Source organism: Olea europaea, chromosome 14, assembly GCF_002742605.1.
Source record: "Olea europaea var. sylvestris chromosome 14, O_europaea_v1, whole genome shotgun sequence".
Lineage (NCBI taxonomy): Eukaryota > Viridiplantae > Streptophyta > Magnoliopsida > Lamiales > Oleaceae > Olea > Olea europaea.
In genome coordinates, this window is record NC_036250.1 from 6892695 (window position 1) to 6917251 (window position 24557).

Genomic DNA, 24557 nt, shown 5'->3' on the forward strand with positions numbered 1-24557 from the left:
TTATGTTTTGCTTTCTTGCTTGTTTTCTCATTTTTATGGCATTCGACGGATTTTTGTCCCAACGCATGTAGGGTCTAGATGATTATTAGGTTATGTGGTTGTGACGTCAAGAGACTTTATCTAATGTTTTATTTGATTTATAGTTCTGAAAAGTTATTAGACTTCATTTGCTTTTTTCCATTTTATTGATTTCTTTTATTTTTATTTATTTTAAGTGAATGATGAACCAGTCATTTATACCCCGTTTGGCCCTCATTATATGAAATTTTAAAGATTGGAATAGTATTTTTTGAATAATGCATAGTTAAGAAAGATAAAAAAAAATTGGGATTACGTATAATATTATTTTATTAAAAAATATGTAATTGATAAGAAGTGAGAGAAAAATGATTTAGGAAAATGCTAGAAGTATAACTTGGTGTACAACATGGGGTGGTTGTCACTTGGCCATGTTGTACATGATTTTGTATAAATAGAATAATCCAATGAATTATAACTTTAATGGGGCAAACACAGGGGCTTAATGGTCTAAAATGAAGGAATTTCAAAATTTTCTACATAAGATTGAGAATTTTATGCTAAAATAAAATAAAATAGGGTAGATTGATTTCATAAAGGCAAAACAAGAAGTGCAAATTTGTAATATGCATGCGATTTCTTGTTCACATTAACCTCAACTACCCCACCCCCCACGCCCGCCCTCCACATCTTCCCCCGCGACCTTCTCCTCGAACTGTATCTATTTTTATCCTCTTCCACTTCCAGATACAGCCGGCGACTTCCCTTCTTCGAACTTATAGTTCTAGCCGTCGACTCCTACGGAATTTAGGTAAATCCGTTAATGTATATTGTTTTGTTTTTTGTTTAAATTTCAGGGTGTTTTTTTTATTTAGCCAGCGACTCTAGGAGCACTGCCTTCATTTTTTCTTTTTCTTTTTTTATTTAGATGTGCTTTTTTATTGAATTTATTCTAAAATGTAGGTGAAATTAAAATGTTGCATTTCATATTTGAATGTTGCTGAATCTGTAAATTTAAGTATGGATCTTGACTCATGACAATGAGTACAATTTAGATAATGGTTTAGGGTTAGCCGTTTAGGGTTTTTTAATTAATAGATTGAGTTGGTAAAATATTAATGTTTAATACTAAAAGATTAAGTTTAGCCACTGGTGAAAACCCATTAACACCAACGTAGGGCAAATTCCTCCTCTAATTGGTTCATTTGTTGGTTTGTCAAATTTAAAATCAATGAATTGAGGTACAATATTGTGTACATTTACTAGACTTTTTCCATTTCCATAAGTTGCTGAGCTTTCTATAGGTGACACTTTTTGTTGATTATAATGTCCAGGACATTTTGTTTTATCAATCACCATAATTGGAATGGATTATCTTTTGATGTTGTATAACTTTGGGTGCTGTCATGTCATACTCTTCTTTCTTTCCTAGCCTATTCCTTATCACAAGGGGCCTATACCTATAGGTCTTACGAATGTTGAGTCTGGAGGTAGATAAAACGAAGCATACGTCACGGGTCAATGGACCAAGGATCTCTACTCCCTTGTTTCGATAGCAATGACAATCGACTTGGGATTGGGGGCTAGCTTGCTCCTTGTGCTACTCTTGGACTCCTACCAAAGGGGAGCTCATTGCTGTGCTTGTTGAGACCAATAATCGCTAGCCCCTTGTTTCGATAGCATCAACAACCGGCCCGTGATCGAGTCTAGCTTGTTCCTTGTCACTATGCTCGAGAACCTACCAGAGAGGAGCTATAGCTGTGCTTGTTGACTACCACTCAGACCAAAGATCACTAGCCCCTAAAACAACAACCGCCTTAGGGTTGGGGGCTAGCTTGCTCCTCGTTGCTGTGCTTGAGCTCCTGCCAAAGGGTTCAATATCACTCAAAACCTCTTCCCGTGGGGTTCATACTATCGCTCGAACCTCTTCCCAGTGGTTCATACGCTTACCCCTCTAACTCAAATTCAAACACTCTTAACACAGGAAACTATCTGGAGGACCCTCCTACAGATGTCCCACTTCTTCAAAGAAAGACAATAAGCAATCCCATTATGGTACCCACTTGATAGGAAGAATACAATTTGTTTGATAAAATGTCTTAGCGAGATGTAGATGTTAACCTCCTTGTTTTCACCGATTCTTTGTTAACGGCCTTATCTAAAAGCGTCAGCTTGAGATGAACTTTCTACATTCACTTAAATGTTATTTCAAAAGAATCCTTTAGTATGGACTGGGTGTATTTATGAGCGGCCATGTTAGCTCTGTATCTAACTATTTCAAGCAGTTAGAGACACCGTGCATATTTATTTAAATCTTGTCGTCAATGGGTCACAACCAGTAAGTGAGTCATCCAATAATTCATTTCAGAAATAAACTTGAAAAGCAGTATTCGTGAAGGGCTTTTTATGAAATCGATGCAAACTCTTCTTACCTGTATTAACATCATTTTGCTACTTACGTTTATGGAAAGAAAATGTCCTTAGGGAAAAATAGAATGATAAATTAGATTATAGTATCTTGAGGATTGATCGTATAAGAACCTTTAAGATGATGGAAATTTTGAATTTGAGAATGAAGATTTGAAATTACAAAAGGTTACATAGAAAGAATAGTTAAGAGCTTCTGGAATTAAAGTTAAATAGAAAGATAATAAAAGGAAACATAAGACAAATGATCCCTCCATGTTAGTTTGAATATCTTATTTAACCTTCAAAGTGTGATCTCGCTATTCAAATGTTCTGTTCTCTGATATAAAAGAAGCTTTGTTGGAAATGCCATGTCTATAAAATTTTCCCGTGACACTTGTTGGCATGAAATTTTTATCATTCTTTCTTCATTTTCTCCTGCAGCTAACATGTTCACCAATGCTCGGAGACAAGAAGAGCGCACGGGGAAATATGGAACTCCCAGAGTGCAATATCTTCAGGTTAAACCATGCCATTGCGCTTTATTTATTTATTTTTTTATCTCTAATTACATAAATGTTTGTCCATTTACTTCAAATGTATTTTGCATAATTTTTATATCACTTCAAGGAAAATCCTTCCTTTGGTTTTTAGGAATTGGTCTCTCAATTTCAGAATGCATCTAATGAAGGTACGTATTATGAAATCTCATTCAAGTAATTTTTTATAACCTTTTTCGAATTGTTCTGCTTCCATTTTTTCTTTTCTTTTTCGGTTCGTAGTATAGGAGTTTGGGAGTATAGAAAGTTGTGTAGTAGGTTCAACTTGATTAATTATGAACATGGTGCTGCAAATCTTTGATTTACTAGCATCCTTCTAATATTTAAGAATACCGAAGCAAGAGATTGGCAGTCCACTGCGATTGCTTTATGGCGTGTAGTTTCCAGTAAGCTTTCAATAATTTGAAAAAGTAACAAAATCACTTAGATGCTAGCTTATTTTAATTGCAAAGCACGAGTTATGTGCAAAATCTCTTTGTTATTTGATATTTGAATTCTCGATTGTATTCGTAACCCAGCTCAATAAATTAGATTGCCTGGGATTGATTATGAAAATTTGTCATTGATGTGGAAGATTTATTGCATAGGAAATAGAATCCAAGTGGAGATGTTAGTTTCGCTCTCATGTTTTGGGGTTAGGATGTATAACTTGGAAAAGCACAGAGTGCATTTCTTGACAAATACGATCGAATATGATTATGTAGATTTCATGTGATCCCTTGCTCTCCCACACCCCATTCATTGCTTTACTTACTGTTTTCCACTATGAGGGTTGTCAAAACCAAATGGGTAATCAGCTCATGTAATTGGATTCCTTATGTAGTTCAGTATTAAATTATGTGGGAGTGGCTAAAGTATAATGTTCTCTTCTTTACTATGATACAATCTTTGGCTATTTAAATGCTAATTAATTCTTTTTCATGCAGAATCAAAAGAGAAGATTGTTGCCAATTTAGCAAATTTTGCTTATGATCCTTTCAATTACACCTTTTTACGCCAGGTTTAGAATATTCACCTGGGCATTTAAGTTTCGTTATCATGATTTCTTTCCTGCTCTGGGCCTCGTTTAATGGTTTTTTGATCTTTAACAGCTAAATATTTTAGAACTTTTTCTTGACTGCATGACAGAGCCCAATGAGAGGCTTGTAGAGTTTGGCATTGGCGGCATCTGCAATTCCTGCGCTGGTAAGATCATTAAACTCTTGGCATTAAAAAAGAACTATAAGGAAGCATATCTTGGTTTGAAAATTCTTTATAGATATTGCAATTGCATATCAAGTCGTGTAACACTATTCCGTCTTTGTAACCATTGTGTTTCGTGGATGTAGATCCAGCAAATGCTGCAGTTGTTACTCAGTCTGGAGGGATCCCTCTTGTCATCCAATGTTTATCTAGTCCAGTTAGAAATACTGTAAGGACAAAACTAGGCATTCACTGATTGTTTTTATTGAATCAACTATTGTTTACACAAATATGCATTTGATATTTATTTTCATACCTTTTGTAAATTTTTGCAATGGGTCATAGTGCATGCATGGTAATCTGCTTCCAATCAACTATATGTTGTGTATCAGCCTGCTGAATGGTTGGATCTTTGCATAGTGAATTTGTTTTTAAGTTGCAAATGGATACCTTGACACTAATTATTGACAAAATTCCTGTTGGTTTGAGGTTTGCATAGATTGGAAATTTTAGGTTATTTATAGAGTTAAATGAATTTTAACTGCTGTTTTATAGATCCTTTTGACTTACCAAGGGGCTGTAAGCATTCTCCATGTAGTTCTGTACTTATCTCAGTAGTCTGAATCTTCATTTGTAGGTAAATTATGCTCTTGGTGCACTTTACTATCTTTGCAATGAATTGAACAAGGAAGAGATTTTGAAACCCGAAGTAGTGGATGTCATCAAACGGTATGCTGCATCTAGCACAGTTAGTGTGAGCTTCAGTAATCTTGCTCATGCATTTTTAGATAAGCATGTCTCTGAGCTCAACTGAAGGTCTTTGTGTGTGTGACTAGTTCATTCTCATTGTATTGTGTTTTAAAGAGGTTGCAAGTATTTTATACACCGATTTGTCACCATCCTCAGATGCTTGCATAGGTAGAATTGTTAATATGCTGTCGTGATACTCGATCCCATTCAAGTATCCTATGTCCCTTTTTTGCAGCTTGTAAATTTCAAAATCAATTTTCTCTTTTACCCTATGTAGGTATTATTTAGTTGTTGGTATTCTGGAATTATTGATTCTGATTTTATCAGTGTTTAACTGTTGGATATGTTGAATTCAACAAAATGCATCCTACCATTTGATTTGATGTGACATATTTCCTGAGATGATGAAAGAACTCTCATTGAGAGAGGTGCATCCAATAAAATGCCAAGTTGTTAAAGCCATTTTGGGGAGATGCTTTGGTAACAGCAGCCCATATATGTCGTTAACAGATGTCCCTCCTCTGCTATTTGTGCATCCCTCAAATCTTAAGCAATATTAGGGTATTTAGGAATATTACTGTGTACACTTGAATATGGGAAAGTTTGAGCCAAGAGCCAAAAAGTTCATCTTCTTGTGTATCCACTAGGTGTCACACGATACAAGTTGTGGAACCTTGAATAAGGGCTGCCCATGATCTTAATTAGCAGAATTGTTACATTTACTGGCACTTCAGTTTCTGGAATGAACTGTGTGGTAAACAAACCCTAAACTGATGCAAATGAAACTATCAGGTTACTGAGGATCTTGTGAGCTTGAGGAAGGATATTGAGCCTAATCAGGAGAAAAATAAGTTGGAAATACTCGTATATGGGGCTCGACTCGTAACCAACAGAAACAAATGTCAAAACTCAAGAACTATGCCCTCGATATGAATAAACAAAGGCGAGAAAAGAGGCCACCAACCATGTGGGGCTTATAACGCGGTTCATTTCGCCCTTACAGTTGCTGCACATATATTAATAGGTGAATCCCAACCATATCAAGCAACCAACAAGTCAACAATAATTAGAGAACATTGCCCAGGTTGTTGGTTGCAGGTGGTGGTTCACAGTCAAGCCCAGATGTAAAGGCCAGTCTGGTGTTGAAAGGATTTACATCAAGGGAAAGATTGGGTTTCACTGAAGTATTCTCCCTATAGTGATGTGAAATTCCAAAAATATGAGAAGGAAGATAAAATTTCTATATGATCCTTCCATTCAAGCTGTCGAGAATCGGTGATTAATCAATATTAAATTGATTAGTTACGCTTTTGTGGAACAAATCAAATTATATTTTTGATTACCTCTGACGTGTGCATTACATGTGGATGAGAGAGGGTGGAGATATATTGACGTGTTGGATTCTAGTCAGATTCGGATATTAATATAATATTCAACTGGATGAAAGAACCTTGAAGTAACATTTTAGTTTTTGCTTTTTTTTTCCCCCTCAAACTACACTTCTCAACAAAAGAATATAGCATTTTCCTTTGGGAAAATTGCAGTAGCGATCCCTAATTTTTTCATATTTTTACAAACGTTACTTTAACCTTAATTTTGTGTCAATAAAGGTTTCTAACATTTCATAAATATGCACTTGAGGTCCGTCTATACGGAAATCGTTTAAAACATCATCAGTTGGCTTGAAAAATTAAAGAATCAACATCCAATAAAACTGTCCAAAACACCGTCCAAAAATGCATCAACATCTAATAAAATTGTCGCGATAACAAATAGTTCGAGAAATTTCCCCAGTCAACTGATGGTATTTTAGACGATTTTCGTCCAAATGGACCTTAGGTGTATATTTATGAAAGATTAGGGGCCTTCGCTGACACAAAATAAAAGTTAAGGTAAAGTCTACAAAAAATGAAAAAGTTAGAGACCGGCTGCTAAAGTTTTCCCATTTTCTTTCCAAAAAATAGTTTACAAAGAGGTAGATGACAACAATTTTCAATTTTCAATTTTAAAACACGGGGATAAATAATTGAATAGTAATCATGAATGTGGTTAAAATTAAAGTTTGACTTCAATCAAAATTTATAAATAATTTAGGCCCCATTTGAGAGTGATTTTTCATCCTAAAAAAATTAATTTTTTGATCGTTATTGAATTATTCCATTCGTAATTTTTGATTTCTTCTCTAACAGGTGGTCTCCACTTTTCTCCTAACGGTCAAAAAATTAATTCTCAAAATCATTACGAAACAGGGCCTAATGTTTTCCAAACATATCCTAAAGTTAGAACTGTTAAGGCTCGAGGTGGGCCTAAAAAGGAATCGGGCAGCACCTAATCGGCCTTTCATATCAGTTCAAATGCTTACATCTTGGTCCGTTGACAAGCCCATTCGTCATTTCTAAGCCACTCTCTGCAAAACGCGCGTGGTGTGCCGTACCTTTTTAATCCAGAAAACTACCCATGAGGTCCCTGATTTATTGAAAATAAAGCATATAGGTCTCCTATTTAATCTTTTTACAAACCTCAATCCCCAGCTTTCATTTTTATAACATTTGAGCTCCATTGATTTTACTATTTTTTAGTTAAAAGCTAAACGTCTTGCTGAAAAATATAATTTTACTCTAATTATTAGCTCCTATTTGGTCCCCATTATTTGATATCATAATTTTTGGAATAGTATTTATCTGGAGAATATATAGTTGAAAAAGAAGAAAAAAATTTATTTTCGTGTAATATTAGTTTATGAAAGATTGTGTTATTGAAAATAAGAGAGAAAAATTATAACATGAAATAATAAGAGCAAATTACGGCTTAATTAAAACAAATAAATATCAAAACAAGACTCAATGGATTTTGTTTCTTTTCCTTTCTACTTAGTCGAGGAAAATTAAGCCCATGTTTAGTAAATCTTAAAAAAAAAATGATGAAATATACGATTGACAAGATTCTAATCAAGGAGGGGCTAAAATTATTTTTAATAAAAATTTTAAGTTTTCTTTTTATTTAAATGCAAAGATAAACTTATATTTATATGTCTTGCTACAAATTGCTGGCAAGATGAAGAAAGATACAATTGACTCAATTGAATCCAATTTGAGGTTTTGGTCAAATATATTATGGTCCAAAATTTTCTATCGGGGATTTGACTGTTAAAAAAGAAGGCTAACATTTGCAGTGAATAAAATAATAGAATGATGACCTACTTGCTGCATTTTCAATATGTTTGAGACCCTCAACTGTAATTCTCTCTTTTTAATCCCGTGGCCTCTCAACGAGAAGTGTAAAATCCCATCTGAGTTATATCTCCGGGAGATCGAGATCTGTGCTCTCTCTCTCTCTCTCTGTATCTTCATGTATACATAATTGTATTGCAATATAACTCCATAACTTTCAGTCTGTGTGTGAAAAATAGCAGAAAAAGTGGAAGCGAAGAAGATGATGGGAGGTGGATTGTTCGCCGTCGTTTTGATCGTATTGTGTACCTCAATTCAGGTGAGATCGGACGGATCAGATCACAAATACAAAGTCGGAGATCCGGTGCCTCTTTACGCGAATAAAGTTGGGCCTTTTCATAACCCTAGGTAAAATACTTTGCGTCAAATGACCCCTCATTTACATTTATATATATTTATCTAGATGTACGGGTAGTATTTGTAAATTTGTAAATATTTTATGTGCCAGCTTTAGGAAAATTAGAGCAATTGGACTCGAGAATTTCGAAGGGTTTGACTTTGAGTGTGGAAGGAAATTATAAGAGTAGAATCGATTAAAATGAAATTGGCTGTAACTATTTTGTTTATAAGCTATAAAAATGCAATTTTTGCAATGGAGAGACGGACGGTGTACTCTTGAGAGAGTGAGTGCAGAAACATTAAGATCCTAGACACCTCTCATGGGTGGAATTGTAATTTGAATTTGAAGAAGAATATGGGTGTAGTCATTTTAAGAAATTTTAGAGTGGATTTAATCATTAAACTCCATCTTTTGGTCGGATTGGATGATGTTAATATGTGAACAAATAAATTGAGCCTGTTGACTTCTTCCTTTGATTGGCCACTTCTTGTTATGATTAAAATATGAAATGGTTTTGTGAGCTGTTTTGCTTTTCAACTGTATATGGATCGATGATTATGTGAAATTACCTGTGAATAATAATGAATAAAAGGATATTTGAAGTAGAAAAATAGATAAGTTGTGTAATTAAAATATCTATTTTTATGAGGGGTGCATAAATTAACACTTAGCTGTGTATGAAGTGTACATGCTTTTACACGTAGCTGCGTATGATCATAAGTAAATTGTTCAATTTGTTATGTGTCGTGTATTATATGTAAATCTACACGGTGAAGTCAAGGAATGAAGAACTGTGCTATTACCGAGAGAAGTTTTTGAAATGGAAACTCCTTTATGTGACAAAAGGGAAAAATAGTAACTCTGCTTCTACCAACTAATTTTTAAGAACCAAATTTCACCAGAAATCCAACCATTTCTCAATCAGCGTAAGGAAGCATTCTTATTTCACCTGAGAAAGTGGATTTGCAGCCTGGTTTTTATGAAACATCCCAAGTGATTATCTGAAGGTCTTGCAAATAATTTTGCGTGATTGAAATTTTTGATGTATATCTGCTCAATATACCTAACCTAAAATGGTCTTCAAAGCACTGAATGTACATTGTGATAAAAAGAGTAAACATGTTTCCTGGAATTCTATGCAAGAGGTCATTTATCATGCAAGGAAAAACGAAACACGAGCTTGGCTATGAATCCAAGTGCCATAAGCGTGATGAATTTTCTTTTTTATATGAAGTTGAATGGCAATAATGACACACACACACACATGCACTTACAAATAGAAATACAAGTTTTATTATGACAAGCTAATGGCAATTTGTTTCTTTTATCAATGCCAGTGAAACATACCGCTTCTTTGATCTTCCCTTCTGTTCCCCAGGTTCGCATCTTTTTATATTGCTTCTCTTCTTGATTTACAAGATGCACTTGTCCCAAAAAAAAAAAAAAATGGAACATAATTCTCTCGTGCTAATTTGAAGTAATTTATGGAATGTCCTTGCCAGCTCATCCAAAAGAAAAGAAGGAAGCTCTTGGGGAAGTGTTGAATGGAGATCGTCTCGTCAGTGCTCCTTATAAACTAGACTTTCTGCAAGATAAAGACTCTGAAATTGTTTGCAAAAAGATATTATCCAAGGAAGAAGTAGGACAGTTCCGAACTGCTGTCTTAAAAGATTACTATTTCCAAATGTATTATGACGACTTGCCGATTTGGGGATTCTTGGGGAAAGTTGAGAAGGAAGGAAAATCCGATCCCAGCGAGTATAAATATTATCTATTCAAACATCTCCATTTCGAGATCTTTTACAATAAAGATCGAGTTATTGAGATTAATGCACGAACTGACCCTAATGCCCTTGTAGACCTCTCGGAGGATAAGGAAGTTGAAGTAGAGTTCATGTACTCAGTAAAATGGAAGGAAACAAATACTCCTTTTGAGAAGAGAATGGAGAAGTATTCACAGTCTTCTTCACTACCTCATCACTTGGAAATCCATTGGTTCTCAATAATCAACTCATGTGTGACAGTTCTCCTCTTAACTGGTTTCCTGGCCACTATTCTTATGCGGGTCCTCAAAAATGATTTTGTCAAGTGAGTACATTCTTATTTTTTTGCCTGATGTTTCACTTGAAACCTTCTGTTATGTTAACAATTTATCATCTTGTTTGTGGAAAGGTATGCTCATGATGAGGAGACAGCTGATGATCAAGAGGAAACTGGGTGGAAGTATATTCATGGTGATGTATTCAGGTATCCAAAGTACAAATCTTTGTTTGCGGCTGCCCTTGGTTCTGGAACCCAGTTGTTTACACTGTGAGTATATCTTTGAGCTCCATGTCTACTAAGCATTAACTCAATCAACCAAGTTTCTCATTATTAATTGTGGAAAATCTGCTAATATGAATTATGCTTTACCTCCACAGCACGATCTTTATTTTCATCCTTGCACTCGTTGGTGTATTTTATCCATACAACCGTGGAGCTCTGTTCACTGCACTGGTTGTCATTTATGCTCTTACATCTGGGATTGCTGGCTATACTGCATCCTCTTTTTATTGCCAACTAGAAGGAACTAACTGGGTATGCTTTGCTTTTGTTACCTCTCCTAAATACTTTGTGCTTTCTGTCTAGCAATTGATTTATAATGCAATTATTCCAATGTTAATAATATGTATCCATACCCCCTCCGCTAGGGAAAAAAAAGGAGGAGGAACATGTGATATTATTTTCGTTTTCTCGAGGAAAAAAGAGCTCTTGGCAAATATAGTGAATTGGACCCATTCAACTATTGAGGGAAAATTTAATTTTCAAAATTTATCTTAATTTGATTGTTTTGTAAAGTGGAATGTTTTGAAAATCGACCCGGAGATTGACCTGGAAAAGTGAGGGGGTCAAGTGTTAGAGGGTCGAACCGAAAATAATATAATTAATTTAAAAACTTCATATATTGATATGTATCCTATTAATATTTTATATTAAGTAAAGAGTATTTTTAATATTCATTATTTAACTTTTAATAATAATTTTAATGCTCATTTCACATCAAGTTAATATTAAAGGGACCCAGATGCAACTAAACATAAAATAAAAACTATATGGGCTACATACAAAATAGAACTAAAGGGGCCCAAATAAAGAAAATAATCCATATCCTTCCTACGAACAACTTTGAGAGCTCAACGGCGCAGAGAATTTTTACAAGTTCCTTTTCATTCCTTTTCTTGTATTTCTTTGCAGATTTTTGGGCACCATATAATGCATCAGATAGCTTAAGGTAAATGGAAGAAGTTGGTAGTTAGATGAAAGATCTGATTCTTCTTAAATTTTTATTTTTTTACTTCTCAAAAGCAATCGAAAAACCGGGCAAAATCGCAATCAGGTCACCGGTCTATGGTTTCCTGTCCGGTTTTCCTTTTTTTTTTTTGGCCGGGTTTTATTCATGTGGGCTATTAGCATCAACTGGACCGGTTATCTGTCCGGTTCCCTGTTTTTCCGGTCAAATCGCCGGTCTGGTCCCTTTTCATAACATTTGTAAAATGTATGAGTTAACAAATTTGACATGAATTGTGAAAGAGTCTTCTCACTTGGCACCACCAATATTATGTAATAATGGTTTGGTAGTTTCTTTGTGAGCTTGTATACTTGAGATTTTTTATTCCCTCTGAATTATCCTGTGATGCACTATCTGAGCCAGTTGGCTAATTATTTTTTTCTTTGATTTGTTTTGGAAAGATGGTGGATCATTTTTGAATTGGGTCATGAAATTAAAGTAGCTTATTTAATGTGGTGGTGAAATCAATATAATGGGAAATGCAATTTTGGAAAGTTCTGGAATTTAAAAAAATACGATATTTCACGGGATGGAGTTAATTGGAGATTCGGTTCAGTCGAAAAGCGAAACGTATATATTTATTCATCTGATATTCATACAGAAACTTGATCATAAAGGTAACCTTGTGATATCATTATTTTGTGAGGTTTGTGACCTTAAAAACTTGCTCTTTCCCCTAACAGAATTCACTGTTCAAGGCAACTGTAGCACTGATAGAGATTCTCCTTTGAGCAGATTTTCTTATCCTGGCTTTTTATTTCATTTTCTTGTGATGGATGTTACTTAATTGTATTTATACAATAATACAAAGATAGATAGTTAAAACTTAGGGTTACCTACTTGCATACCAGGTAAATTATTGCATTTCTGATCTTTAATATTTCATTCTACAGGTCAGAAATTTATTGTTGACTGGAAGTCTGTTTTGCGGTCCGCTGCTTCTTACATTTAGCTTCCTTAATACTGTTGCCATTGCTTACAGTGCAACTGCAGCATTGCCATTTGGTACTATTGTGGTCATCTTTCTTATATGGGCCCTTGTTACATCACCTTTGCTAGTTTTGGGTGGGATCGCAGGGAAAAACAGCAGAGCAGAGTTTCAAGCTCCTGTTCGTACCACAAAATACCCACGAGAGATCCCACCGCTACCTTGGTATCGTGGAACTCTTCCTCAGATGGCAATGGCTGGATTCCTGCCTTTCAGCGCCATATATATTGAGCTTTACTACATATTTGCCAGTGTGTGGGGCCACAGGATCTATACCATTTACAGTATCTTATTTATAGTCTTCATCATCCTCTTGATTGTTACTGCTTTTATTACCGTGGCTTTGACGTACTTCCAGCTTGCTGCCGAAGACCATGAGTGGTGGTGGAGGTACTATCTTTTTCATAATTTTGTCTTTTTTTTGCTTTTCCTATTAAATATGCTTCTAATGATAGGCTTTTGTCATTTTCATTACATAAGCTCAATACTTAAAAATTAGTGGGTGGACCTTTTGTTGAGAACACATTCATCAGTAGTTTGATGTTAGTGTTATGACTTTTATTTCTTATAAGTATTTAACTCCGATCTGTTCTATAACTTGCAAAGATTACCATGCAAAGCAGAATTGGACCAATTGAAATTTTCGTGTTAGGCCTTGTGAATTACAATAGAATTATTTTGAACTTGAAATTTTTGCAATTTATCAGTGTTTAGTTATCTTACCGCATCTCTTGATGAAGTACGATTTACCTGTACTTATTTGTGCATTCACTTCTTAGAGCAATAACGATTCCTATTTTAATGTTAATATTATACAGGTCTTTCCTCTGCGGTGGATCAACTGGGCTATTCATCTATGGCTACTGCCTGTATTACTATTATGCACGATCTGATATGTCAGGCTTCATGCAAACCTCATTCTTCTTCGGATACATGGCTTGCATTTGCTATGGCTTCTTTCTCATGCTTGGTGCAGTTGGTTTTCGTGCAGCGCTCTTCTTTGTCCGTCATATATACCGCTCGATCAAGTGCGAGTAGTAAGTCATCAGCTGGTCAGTCTTCCATGTTCTACAGAATGCTGCATAAATATGGTAAGGCAATTTGTGATGAAAGATAACAATATAGGACAATAGGACTTCTAAAGTGGGATATTGTATTATCTTACTACGTCAGCGTTGAATACATTTGGTCATTTTTGATTTACAGCTCGACAATTTACGGAGTTATGCTAGCTTTAGTGTTTTCCGAATTTTGGCTTTTAAATACTAAATGAAATGATAGAATAGGCTCATGAGAATGGCGTACGTGAATATAATGTTTATATTGTATTTGAGGTCGTTTGCAGATTCTGTTTCCATTCGTCCTTGTCAACTTTAAATAAATATTTTCAGAGTAATTTCATTATTCAAGCTAAGAATGCAAAATCGTTTAATTAGCCAAAATCTGCTTCTGGATGCTTAAAGCCCAGCCTATGTTTGGTATCAAGATATCAAGATATGAATAACTAACGCAATATTCACCCTTCCAGCCTTTTACTCCCAAAATTTGTAAGTCATAGCTCAATTAATTATTAGCTTGCGCACAGATGGCAATGTATCAAACTGAGTAACGTTTTATCACTTTAGCATTGAATTACTTATTCCTCTTTAACAATATATACTTTAGACGACATAATTCTACCCTTTTATCATTTTGATGGATAGAGAAGGAAATGGAGATTTTTTATTTTTCCTCGACGGAGATGAGAGGTTATAGAAATCACTAGGAACTAACTATACATTGACAAATGCAAGAAAACAATCTCTTTTCTAATGAAATGGTCGAACATTTACATAGCGCGAACAGAACGTGATCGCTTTAACACTTGATGATTCTCCTTTCAGTTTCTAATCTACGATAGAAGACAATAATATTAATACCGATTGTTTCTCAACTCAAGTTTCACCTCGAGTATTAAGAAAGATCCATTGAGTACTTGTATATCAACTGTCCACAAAGTAAGCAAACGAAATATAAAGTGTCAATTAGGGTACTTGTACAATTTTGTTCATCTTCAGTGAAGGAGGGCGGGCTTGTCAAATGAGAAATCTTCATTTTTACTTTCTTCTCCATTTTGAGTATATTCCTGTGATTTTATGTACCATCGTTGTTGGGTTTTGATATCTAATAAATTCGGACGATAATTTAAAACAGTTGGTGGATAATTTATCGACACCATAAACTTGGCTCGACTCGAAAACGACCTATACTTTCGGATGACTCAAGTTGGAGTTGAATTTGTTGTTGATAGGTATGTGAGTCTTGGCTCAATTATTATTAAGTTTGCGTTTATTTTTTAAGTAGCTCATTTGTTGGTTAAGTCTTTAGTTTATTGTAGCTCATTTACCTTATTGTTGGCCCAAATTAAGTGACCTAATATTCAATCTATATATCCTCTACCATTGTAACCGTCTTCTGTGGGTGTGTGTGTAATGCAAGAGAGAAAACGAGAGAAAGGGAGGGCAACCGGCTTGGGGGAGAAAGGGTGAAAGAGATTTTCACCATTGTTGCTTATTCTTACTATTCTTGCAAGTACCACCACCATCCATTCCTCTTTGTGTGATTTGAGAGAACTTGGAGCAACCAAAAGTAAAGGTAAAGTTTTGGGTTGAGCTGAGATTGAGTGGTGTTCATTTGGTTTTTTTTGAGTCCAAAATTAAAAATTTCTTGAGGGATTTCTGCGACAATCATGTTCAACTCTTACTATGCAACTAGAAGTTTTTTCCATACATGGGTCCGCGGTCCGCCTCAAGGTCCGATGATCCTTCGTATTCCTCATATCTTGGGAAAATTGTAGTTTCGAGACGATGAAGTGTAGGTCCAGGTGAACCCATTGAAGAAGTTGGACTTCCACTACCCAACATTCTTGGGGATCTTCCTCCTTTCCCTCCTTGCTTTTTTTCGCAGCTATGTGCCACTATTTTAATGCCTTGGAGGTTGGTTCATCAAATATAGATACCTTCATATTCGAACGGATATGTCAACCCTTGTTTTCTATCTACAAGAGCAAGAAAATAGGTTAAAATTACGTCCAATTAGGATCCAAAAGAGTTTGAATCATTAAAGGAAATTGTTGATTCGTCTATGGAAAAAGCATGTGCGCTGCACAGGTAGGCCCACCATGTGTGCCATTGAACCATATGGCTCTCGGGTCATGAAATTTGTGATCTCGCACGTGTCGTTTTACGTGTTATGTTCTCTGCGCAACTTTCAATATTTTTGTCATAACTTTATCTCCTAGCATCTGATTGAGGTGATTCAAAGTGCGTTGGAAATGTAACTTAAAGAGCTACAATTCTTCTAGAAATACAATATTTCCAATTTGAACTTTTCTATTTGAAAAATGGGTCTGAAGTTGAGGTTAAAAATTTGGAACATAACTTCTTTCGTTGAAACTCTATTTCACTTCTTTGACCTCCAAATCGCATCCAGTATGTGATCTTCAATCATCATTTAGTGTTTCAAATCAACTACTAAATGTGTACACTTTGGTCCTCGAACTTTGAATTTCTTTTGTTTTTACCCTTTTTCGTTCCTTTATTTCAATTCCACCAATTTGCATTGAATCAACCTAAGAAACATAATTAACACAACACACAATTAAGCTATAACTCGTTCAAATCATTAATAAATATTTTAATTTATTGGCCTAGATAAGTGTACAAAATATACTTATCAAATAGTATTACTCTATCAATTAGAGTTAATCTAGAAATTAATTGGTAAGAGGAAATGATAATTGAAAGTTCAGGGAACATTCTACAACGACTTGGAAATTCACGGGAATGTTTTACTATATCAAATTCAAATTTTAGAGTTACCAAGTTTACGTTTCAATTTACCGTTTGACCTTACGTGCAGAATTAATACAATTAATTGTAATAAGTCACAAATTAATTGTTGTCTAGGTGATTAAACATACACGTCCAATTAAGCCTATGTTGAATTGTCGATTTGTGTAAGGTAAATAAAACAGTAACAACACCAACTCACAATATGATGACGGAGAAACCCCAACGTGGGTGAAACTCTGGGACCAAGCCAGTAATTTCCACTATACCAATCCAGCCAGTACAAGTTATGCCAAACTCCGTACCAAGTCAAACCCGCTGTTCCAGTCTCACGATCTACCGCCGTCGATACTGCTAGTCTTCTGCTAGCTTCCCGATCTACCTCTTGCAGCCCAATCTGCTGTTTAATATAGCAACCTGGTCTCTAGCTGATTGTATCACTAAGTGAAATTCCAAGGACCTCCTGTTCTTGTTCAGTTCTTGCGCTTGTCGTCCAGCTCTTTCAATCTCCCAATGAGAAAGTCTCTTCCTCAACAGATGAAGAAGTCCAAGTGTTTTGTCTTCACAAATAGTGATGTTTTTCCCAGCAATGGATTGCTCGAATCACAATGTGTTTATGGATGAATTCCTTGTTCAGTTCTGCCTTGGATCACTTGAAAGAATATTGACGATGATATTTATGTAAAGCACAATATAATAAAATCTCTTTCACGTTCACGACCTTTGTATTTATAGTTGGGGACAATTAGGGGTCCTAGGTCGTATCAAACTTTCCAGAATATAGCATCTAGGGATGACGTTTCTGCTCGTCGGCTCGGACCACCCATGGCTCGCCTCGGGCCGAGCTCCATTCAGGGAGAACAGGCCAAGCCCGAGCTAGCTCGCAGGCCTTATTTAAAAAGAAAAAGAAAATAGAACTCCCAAAAAGTTGCCTTAAAAGCTGGCTGCCTAATTATTAAAAAAAAAAGTGTAAAAAGCGAGCTGGCCCGGTTCGGCTCGAAAAGGCCCGAGCCGAAAGTTCGAGTCGAGCCTAATTTTTGGCTGAGCTTTTGCTTGTCTCGGCTCGGCTTGGGCCAAGAAAAAAGCCCGCACATTTTACTGGAGCCGAGCCCGAGCCTTGAGTTTCGGCTCGCGAGCCAGCTCAACTCGGTTCGTTGACATCCTTAATAACACCGTCGCTCAAGCGAACATCGAGCGACGACCATTCTGCTTTCTCTCGCTCGAGCGGTGGTAGGACGAACAGCTAGCGAACTTTCGGTGCTACGACCTTGATTTGAACCAAACGCTCAAACCCTAGTCCCTACCATCTAGCTTTGCTAAATTGCACCCTAAGTCCCTGACTTCTATAACATTGTACAATTGAGTCCCTAACTTTTATAAATTTACAATTTAGTCCTTTTGTCCACAGAATCGCCAATTACACCATTAAACCTAACAAACTCCCCCTTTGGCATTATGTGACAAAACTCTACAAATGAAATCAGGACAATAAAATATAAGTCAGGACTTGACAACCAAAACTAAACTACCCATTAAACCCAATTACTGAGTCTCACATTTTTTCATGTACCTGTTTTCTGAAATCCACAAACTCATGTACACAGTGTAAAAGCACGTGATACAGGAAATATAAAAATTAATTAAAGCTCTTAATTACAAATCAACATTACAGTTTGAGACTTGATATTAATGCCAATCAAAACACCAATATCACTAAACATCAAAACTCAAACAGATGGATGTGATATGGAATGCGATGCAACGCCCCCTTACTGCAAACTTTCATATTTTTATGCAGTAGGTAAATATATTTATGTCTCCCCACAACGACCCCTAGACATAGCAATGCAATGCAAGTGATAACAATCAATGACGTCATGTGCATGCATATGCAGTCACTCTCCTATATGTATGCTCAATCTTTATTTTTTTCTTCCCCTCAGTTACATATTTCTCTCCCCCTTTTTATCACAAATGCTGAAGGGACATACATTAAGGCCAAGTCGAGCAATAATACATAATAATTAAAAATGCAATTGATAATATGCAAAAGCAAAATCAACAAGTAGTATAACTCCCCACATACTTAGTTCAGTCCAAAATGAAGTAATAATATAAGTGACTCACGTGTGTAAAGTTTCACTGATCTAATGCAAGCAGGACTTCAAACCTTAATTTTGTGAGAAGGGACATACCAATCACTGCTAATAAGTATGTTCTCCTACTAATAAGAGTCAAACCATAAAACGCGTAATAGAACCTATACTTATTATTTTTACTTACGCATGAGTAACATGAAACTCAGAATTAGGGTTGTAGTCAATACTCCCAAATCAAAAGGGAAATTGATCGTCCCCCTTATTACGAGCTTATTTGTTTTTCAATTTTTCAAAGTATTTCAGCTCATCATATTTTTTCTCATTTCTCTAGCTCATTAATTTTTCATCTTAAGTGCAGGTTCTTCTTCATTAGGCGACTAAGATGACCCCTGTAGCGAGTTTTAGGTCGGTTAACCCAAGTCAGTTAACCATAGGCACCAGGTTTTAAGAGACCCGCAGGCTTAATTGCTTGAGTCGAATAGGCCCCGAAGAAGAACATTAAGATATGAGCATTTAAAATTGAGGAAAATTTTTGGATTAAGGTCTACAGAATTTGGTCAATTCACGTTCAAAGTCACTCCATCAACATGTGACAACCATCCCAAATCTCACACACGTGGTAGCGTCCCACTAACAAATTCATAGTGTGTGCAGTACAGATGGTATATGAAGACACTTATACATATTAATCCAACTAGACCTAACCAAGCAATGGAAATTATTCTACAGTTTATCAATTTTAGTTCCTACATGATACAACGTGCAAGTTATAAGTCATGTGTCATGCTGTAAAAATTTTCATAACCAACTATTTTTGTCTTTTTCATTGTTTTTGTCTTTTTTGTATTTCCTAAAATGAATGCTCCACACACAAAATAAAGTCAAGTCAAGTACACAAAAACAAAAATAAATATGCATGCGTCAAAACTCGTAAGTGAAAATGCACGTGCATGAAAAATAACAAAACAAAAACAAACAATATACATGTGATGCACGCAACAACTATATGTCAATTAAGAGATAAACATGCATCAAAAATACCTAATCAAATAGGTATATAAGTGATCTTTCCTTTAAGAGCACCACGATCTCTAACCAAATTTGGGAGATCGCTTTTCTTCACCAAAACCTGTCTAGAGCGATGATTGTTTCCAGACAGCTGTGTCACCAATTGAGTCAAACGATTCACTTGATCAGTAAGGAATTCAATATGACCAATAGACACCTGATTTTTATTCTTTTTCAAGCTCAAGTCTTTCCTATTGTTCAGGTAGTAATGACACTTAGGACGGATGTGACCTAACTCTCCACAGTGAAAACATGTAGGGATAAACCTAGGACCTGTGATATGCTTACGCTGATTTCTTTTCCTAGGCCGACGGGTTCTACGACGTCTGGTAGACCTACGTCCTGAAGTTCCCACAACATTTGATATGGGGTTAGTCACAATGTTTGGCTTGTCAGTAGTACAAACAAAGGTGGTCTGTGATGTACTAGCAACATTCAGATCAAAACCTAGACCTCCCTTATCACCAGTCGGCTTGCCTATTCCTAGAATATTATCTAGCCTTTTAGAACTGCTAGAAAAAACAAGTAACTGAGACCTAGACAACTCTAGCTCACTCTCAAGGTATTTAACCTAAATAGCTAAAGTCTCATTCACAATGGTCAGCTCACTTACTCTCCTAGAGGACATCTCTTTCTTACTGGTGAGATCACTAACACGGGCCTCTAACTGCTCCTTCTCTAACTTAAGCTCTTTCACTTTCTTGCTCATTACCTAGGTAGTGGCTAAGATCTTGAGGCTTTCCTCATACATCTTATCATAGGCTGTTTCTAGACCTTCCACACTTCCACTCTCATCATCAGAATCTTCACTACTATGTAAGTCCTCTGTCCTTTCACTCCCCTAATCGGATCCACTTTTACCCCTAGCAACGAAGGCCACATATTTTTTCACTCTCCTCACGGGTTAACTTCTCACTCTGATTTTCCGAGCTAGACTCGTCATCAGTGAAAGTAGTATTCATAGCCTTCTCTTCAAATCTCTTAGCACTAGGGCACTCATTCCTCACATAACTGAAATCGCGACAATTATAACATTTCACGGATTTAGATTTCTTCCTAGATTCACTCGGGCCACCTCTTTGTCTCTCTTGAGGCTTTTTTTTTATTTCTAAATATTTTTTGGAATTTTTTTAGTTAGGTAGGCCATCTTCTCATCATTGGGTGAATCAGAATCAGGAGATTCCATCCGAATATTTCTAGCGATTTTTAAGTCTATGGATTTTTTCTTAGCTGGATTGTCTAAGGTCAATTCATAGGTCTGGAGGGATCCAACTAACTTGTCCACCTTGATAACTAGTCTATGTCCTGACTATCCTCAATTGCGGTGACTTTAGGCCTAAGAATCTTTCTCACTTTCTTAGGCTCAGGGATTTTCTCTCCTAGGTTTAAGGACGAATTTACTATATTATTTAAACTCTTATAAAAGACATCAAACATCTCATCGTCTCTCATTCTTATCTTTTCAAACCTAGTGGCCAACATCTGCAGCTTAGAACTCTTTACTACCCGAGTTCCCTCATGTGTGGTTTCTAAAATATCTCAAACTTCCTTTTGCTACCTTACACATGGACACTCTCCTAAACTTCTCGAGGGAAACTGTCATAAATAGGGTATGGAAAGCTTTGCTATTTAAATTACAATTATCCAATTGAGTTCTAGACCAGTTCTCGACAAGGGTGAGAGTGACTACACCATCTATTGTGGTACTAGGGGCTTTGCTATTTAAATTCACAAGAATGCTTTACTATGTCAAATTCAAATTTTAGCGTTATCAAGTTTATGTTTCAATTTACCGTTTGACCTTACGTGCAGAATTAATACAATTAATTGTAACAAGTCACAAAATAATTGTTGTCTAGGTGATTAAACATACACATCCAATTAAGCCTATGTTGAATTGTCGGTTTGCGTAAAATAAATAAAACAGTAACAACACCAAATCACAATATGATGACGGAGAAATCCCAACGTGGGTAACTCCTGGATCAAGCCAATAGTTTCCACTGTACCAATCTAGCCAGTACAAGTTATGCCAAACTCCGTACCAAGTCAGACCCGCTGTTCCAATCTCACGATCTATTGCCGTAGATACTGCTAATCTCCTGCTAGCTTCCCAATTTACCTCCTGCAGCCTAATCTGCTGTCCAATATAGCCTCTTGGTCTCTAGCTGATTGTATCACCAAGTGGAATTCCAATAACCTCCTGTTTTTGTCCAGTTCCTTCGCTTATTGTCCACTTCTCTCAATCTCCCAATGAGAGAGTCTCTTCCTCAACAGATGAAGAAGTCAAGGTGTTTTGTCTTCACAAATAGTGATGTTTCCCCAACAGTGAATTGCCCGAATCACAAGGCGTTTATGGATGAATTCTTTGTTCAGTTCTGCCTTGGATCACTTAAGAGTATATTGAAGATGATATCTATGTAAAACACAATATGACAATCTTTCTTTCACGTTCACGGTCTTTGCATTTATAGTTGGGGGCAATTAGGAGTCCTAGGCCGTGTCAAACTTTCCAAAAATCGAAAATACGATTTTTCATATAACATCGTAGCTCGAACGAACAAGGAGCGACGCCACTTCGCTCGAGCATCGAGCAAGCGACGACCATTCTGCTTCCTCTCGCTCGAGCGGTGGCAGGACGAACAACTAGCGAACTTTCGGTGCCACGACCTTGATTTGAACTAAACACTCAAACCCTAGTCCCTACCATCTAGCTTTTCTAAATTGCACCCTAAGTCCCTGACTTTTATAACATTGTACAATTAAGTTTTTGACTTTTACAAATTTATAATTTAGTCCTTTTGTCCACAGAATCGCCAATTACACCTTTAGACCTAACAATAATGAATTAGATAATGGGAGAGATGGTATCTTAAGTTAGATTACAATTGGAATCTATCACTCTTAACCTTTTGATCAATTGATGGTCATGAACTTTTTAATATTATTACGAGAAACAAGAGTTGGCACAGGTGAGAACTTGGTACGGGAATTGGTTGTTCGATGAGTATGTAGAGATGCTCCCCATTTGACCCTCATTATTTGAGATTATAATTTTTGGAATAGGTTGTTTTTTTTTTTTTTTAAATGCGTGATTAAGAAATAAGAAAAAAATTTGGGTTTACATGTAATATTATTTTATTGGATATTGTGTGATTGATAAGGAGATAGAGAAAATAAATTATAATTTTAATCTGGGCCAAACGGGGCAAATGAAGTTGTGAATATAATTTTCTCATTAAAAATTGATGGAACCACAAGAAATTAAGAAGGGTGTCTTCAACTCAAAGTTTAATATAATTTTCGAGATTTATAATTTCTCATGGATTTCATGAAATTGAATAGATATCCACGGATTTCATAAATTTTAATATAGTTCTGTTCTATAGATTTTAATGGATTTCTTGCAATTCCTATAAACAAAATAAAACCTAACTTTAAATATCAACAAAGTTAAAATTTGCTCGATTTGAAAAATTGAAAAAAAAAAAAAATTACAATATACAAAATCAAGCAAATAGCCAAAGTACATACGGACAAATTACAATAGATTTGACCATATATGATACATAGGTGGAGATAGTGCTAAAAGTCCGAACTAAAGCAAATGAACATTTCTCGAACACACTCTTCTTTTGGTCAATTTCGACTTGTGAACGTTAGATTCACCTTCTTCAATCATGAATTCAATTATATAGGATAAAGCAACAAAAATTGAATACGAAGTGATCCAAAATCACAGAGTTGTGGTGTGGAGGAGGAAAATTGAACCCCAACTTAGCCTAAAATCGCCCAGACCAAAAACGGTAATGAGAATAGGATATCAATTTCTGTAGTAGTCCTCAGAAAAGTGATATCATAGGGACGTAAATTTCAATTTTTTTTTGAATTTGGGGCTTATGGAGACTAATTTCCACATAAAAAATTATGGGGCTACAAATCAAGACCAAATACAACAGCCATTCATATTATTATTATTATTATTATTACTTTTTTTTTTTTGATATCCAGGTATTCTAACTTACACTAGACTAAATCCTGGACCCCCAAGACCGTTGCCCTTAGAACCTTGAAGGGAGTAAATCGCGGGTCATGCCTCAACTGGATCACATGTTTCCCTCACTGTCTGTACACTTCTGCGCACAAGAGATCCTCCTCCAAAGTGATTGCTCCATACCAAATAAATCTGGCCGCAGGTTCCCACCAGGATTCGAACTTCCACCCTGCTGCTGGAAGTAAGACAAATGTTGATTGATCCACCAGTTGAGCTCATATTACTTCCCACTATATGCGGACCGCTAGACATAACTTCTATTTTTGTTTTTTATAGAAGAGTTTTCGAAAGAAGTTATCTTAATTCTATTTGAAAACTAATACGTAAAGCACTTTACATTCTGAAAGTGTTATTAGAGAAAGCCACATTAAACCAACTTACTCTAAAGTTCTGCTTGTTTTCCATTAATGTAAAATTGTGAACGAAAAATATGATCGTTACGAGTCACACAAGATATAGAAATTTAAATATTGTGATTTGATGTAATGAATAACAGTCTTAATTTTTATTTTAATGGCTAAATAATGAAAAACAAATAACCACCCAAAACACTTTAACAAAACTAGCCAAAAGTGTCCAAAAACAACTTATGAATCTCAAAAGTCTCCTTCTTCAAAAAAAAATACATTCCTAAATAATATTTTGATATCATTTTAATCACACATTATTTAATAAAATAATATTATAAACAAGGCTTAATTTTT

General features: G+C 35.7%; 2 protein-coding genes across 4 annotated transcripts; both read left to right on the top strand.

Moving 5' to 3' along the window:
• The first annotated feature begins 657 nt into the window (after positions 1-657).
• Positions 658-5213, top strand: LOC111408965 (armadillo repeat-containing protein 7-like). 3 transcript variants are annotated; one of them, XM_023038828.1, is made up of 7 exons: positions 658-829; positions 2869-2945; positions 3079-3115; positions 3911-3984; positions 4076-4169; positions 4313-4395; positions 4804-5213. In XM_023038828.1, the coding sequence occupies exons 2-7, from the start codon at positions 2874-2876 to the stop codon at positions 4978-4980; spliced, it is 537 nt and encodes a 178-aa protein (XP_022894596.1). In that variant the 5' UTR covers positions 658-829; positions 2869-2873; the 3' UTR covers positions 4981-5213. The 3 variants fall into 3 exon arrangements, with proteins under 3 accessions (XP_022894596.1, XP_022894599.1, XP_022894598.1); XM_023038831.1 differs by lacking the exon at positions 658-829 and adding an exon at positions 1501-1954; XM_023038830.1 differs by lacking the exon at positions 658-829 and adding an exon at positions 1963-2073.
• Positions 5214-8184: 2971 nt separating this feature from the next.
• Positions 8185-14157, top strand: LOC111408966 (transmembrane 9 superfamily member 3-like). Its single transcript, XM_023038832.1, has 7 exons — positions 8185-8494; positions 9824-9864; positions 9989-10574; positions 10659-10796; positions 10907-11063; positions 12708-13192; positions 13621-14157. The coding sequence occupies exons 1-7, from the start codon at positions 8349-8351 to the stop codon at positions 13838-13840; spliced, it is 1773 nt and encodes a 590-aa protein (XP_022894600.1). The 5' UTR covers positions 8185-8348; the 3' UTR covers positions 13841-14157.
• The last annotated feature ends 10400 nt before the right edge of the window (positions 14158-24557 follow it).

Coding starts and splice junctions, on each gene's coding strand:
- LOC111408965 (XM_023038828.1), top strand. CDS start 2,874: ATGTTCACCAATGCTCGGAGACAAGAAGAGCGCACGGGGAAATATGGA. Junction 3,985..4,075: donor ATTACACCTTTTTACGCCAG/GTTTAGAATATT, acceptor GATCTTTAACAG/CTAAATATTTTAGAACTTTT. Junction 4,170..4,312: donor CATCTGCAATTCCTGCGCTG/GTAAGATCATTA, acceptor TCGTGGATGTAG/ATCCAGCAAATGCTGCAGTT.
- LOC111408966 (XM_023038832.1), top strand. CDS start 8,349: ATGATGGGAGGTGGATTGTTCGCCGTCGTTTTGATCGTATTGTGTACC. Junction 10,797..10,906: donor GGAACCCAGTTGTTTACACT/GTGAGTATATCT, acceptor TTACCTCCACAG/CACGATCTTTATTTTCATCC. Junction 11,064..12,707: donor AACTAGAAGGAACTAACTGG/GTATGCTTTGCT, acceptor TTCATTCTACAG/GTCAGAAATTTATTGTTGAC.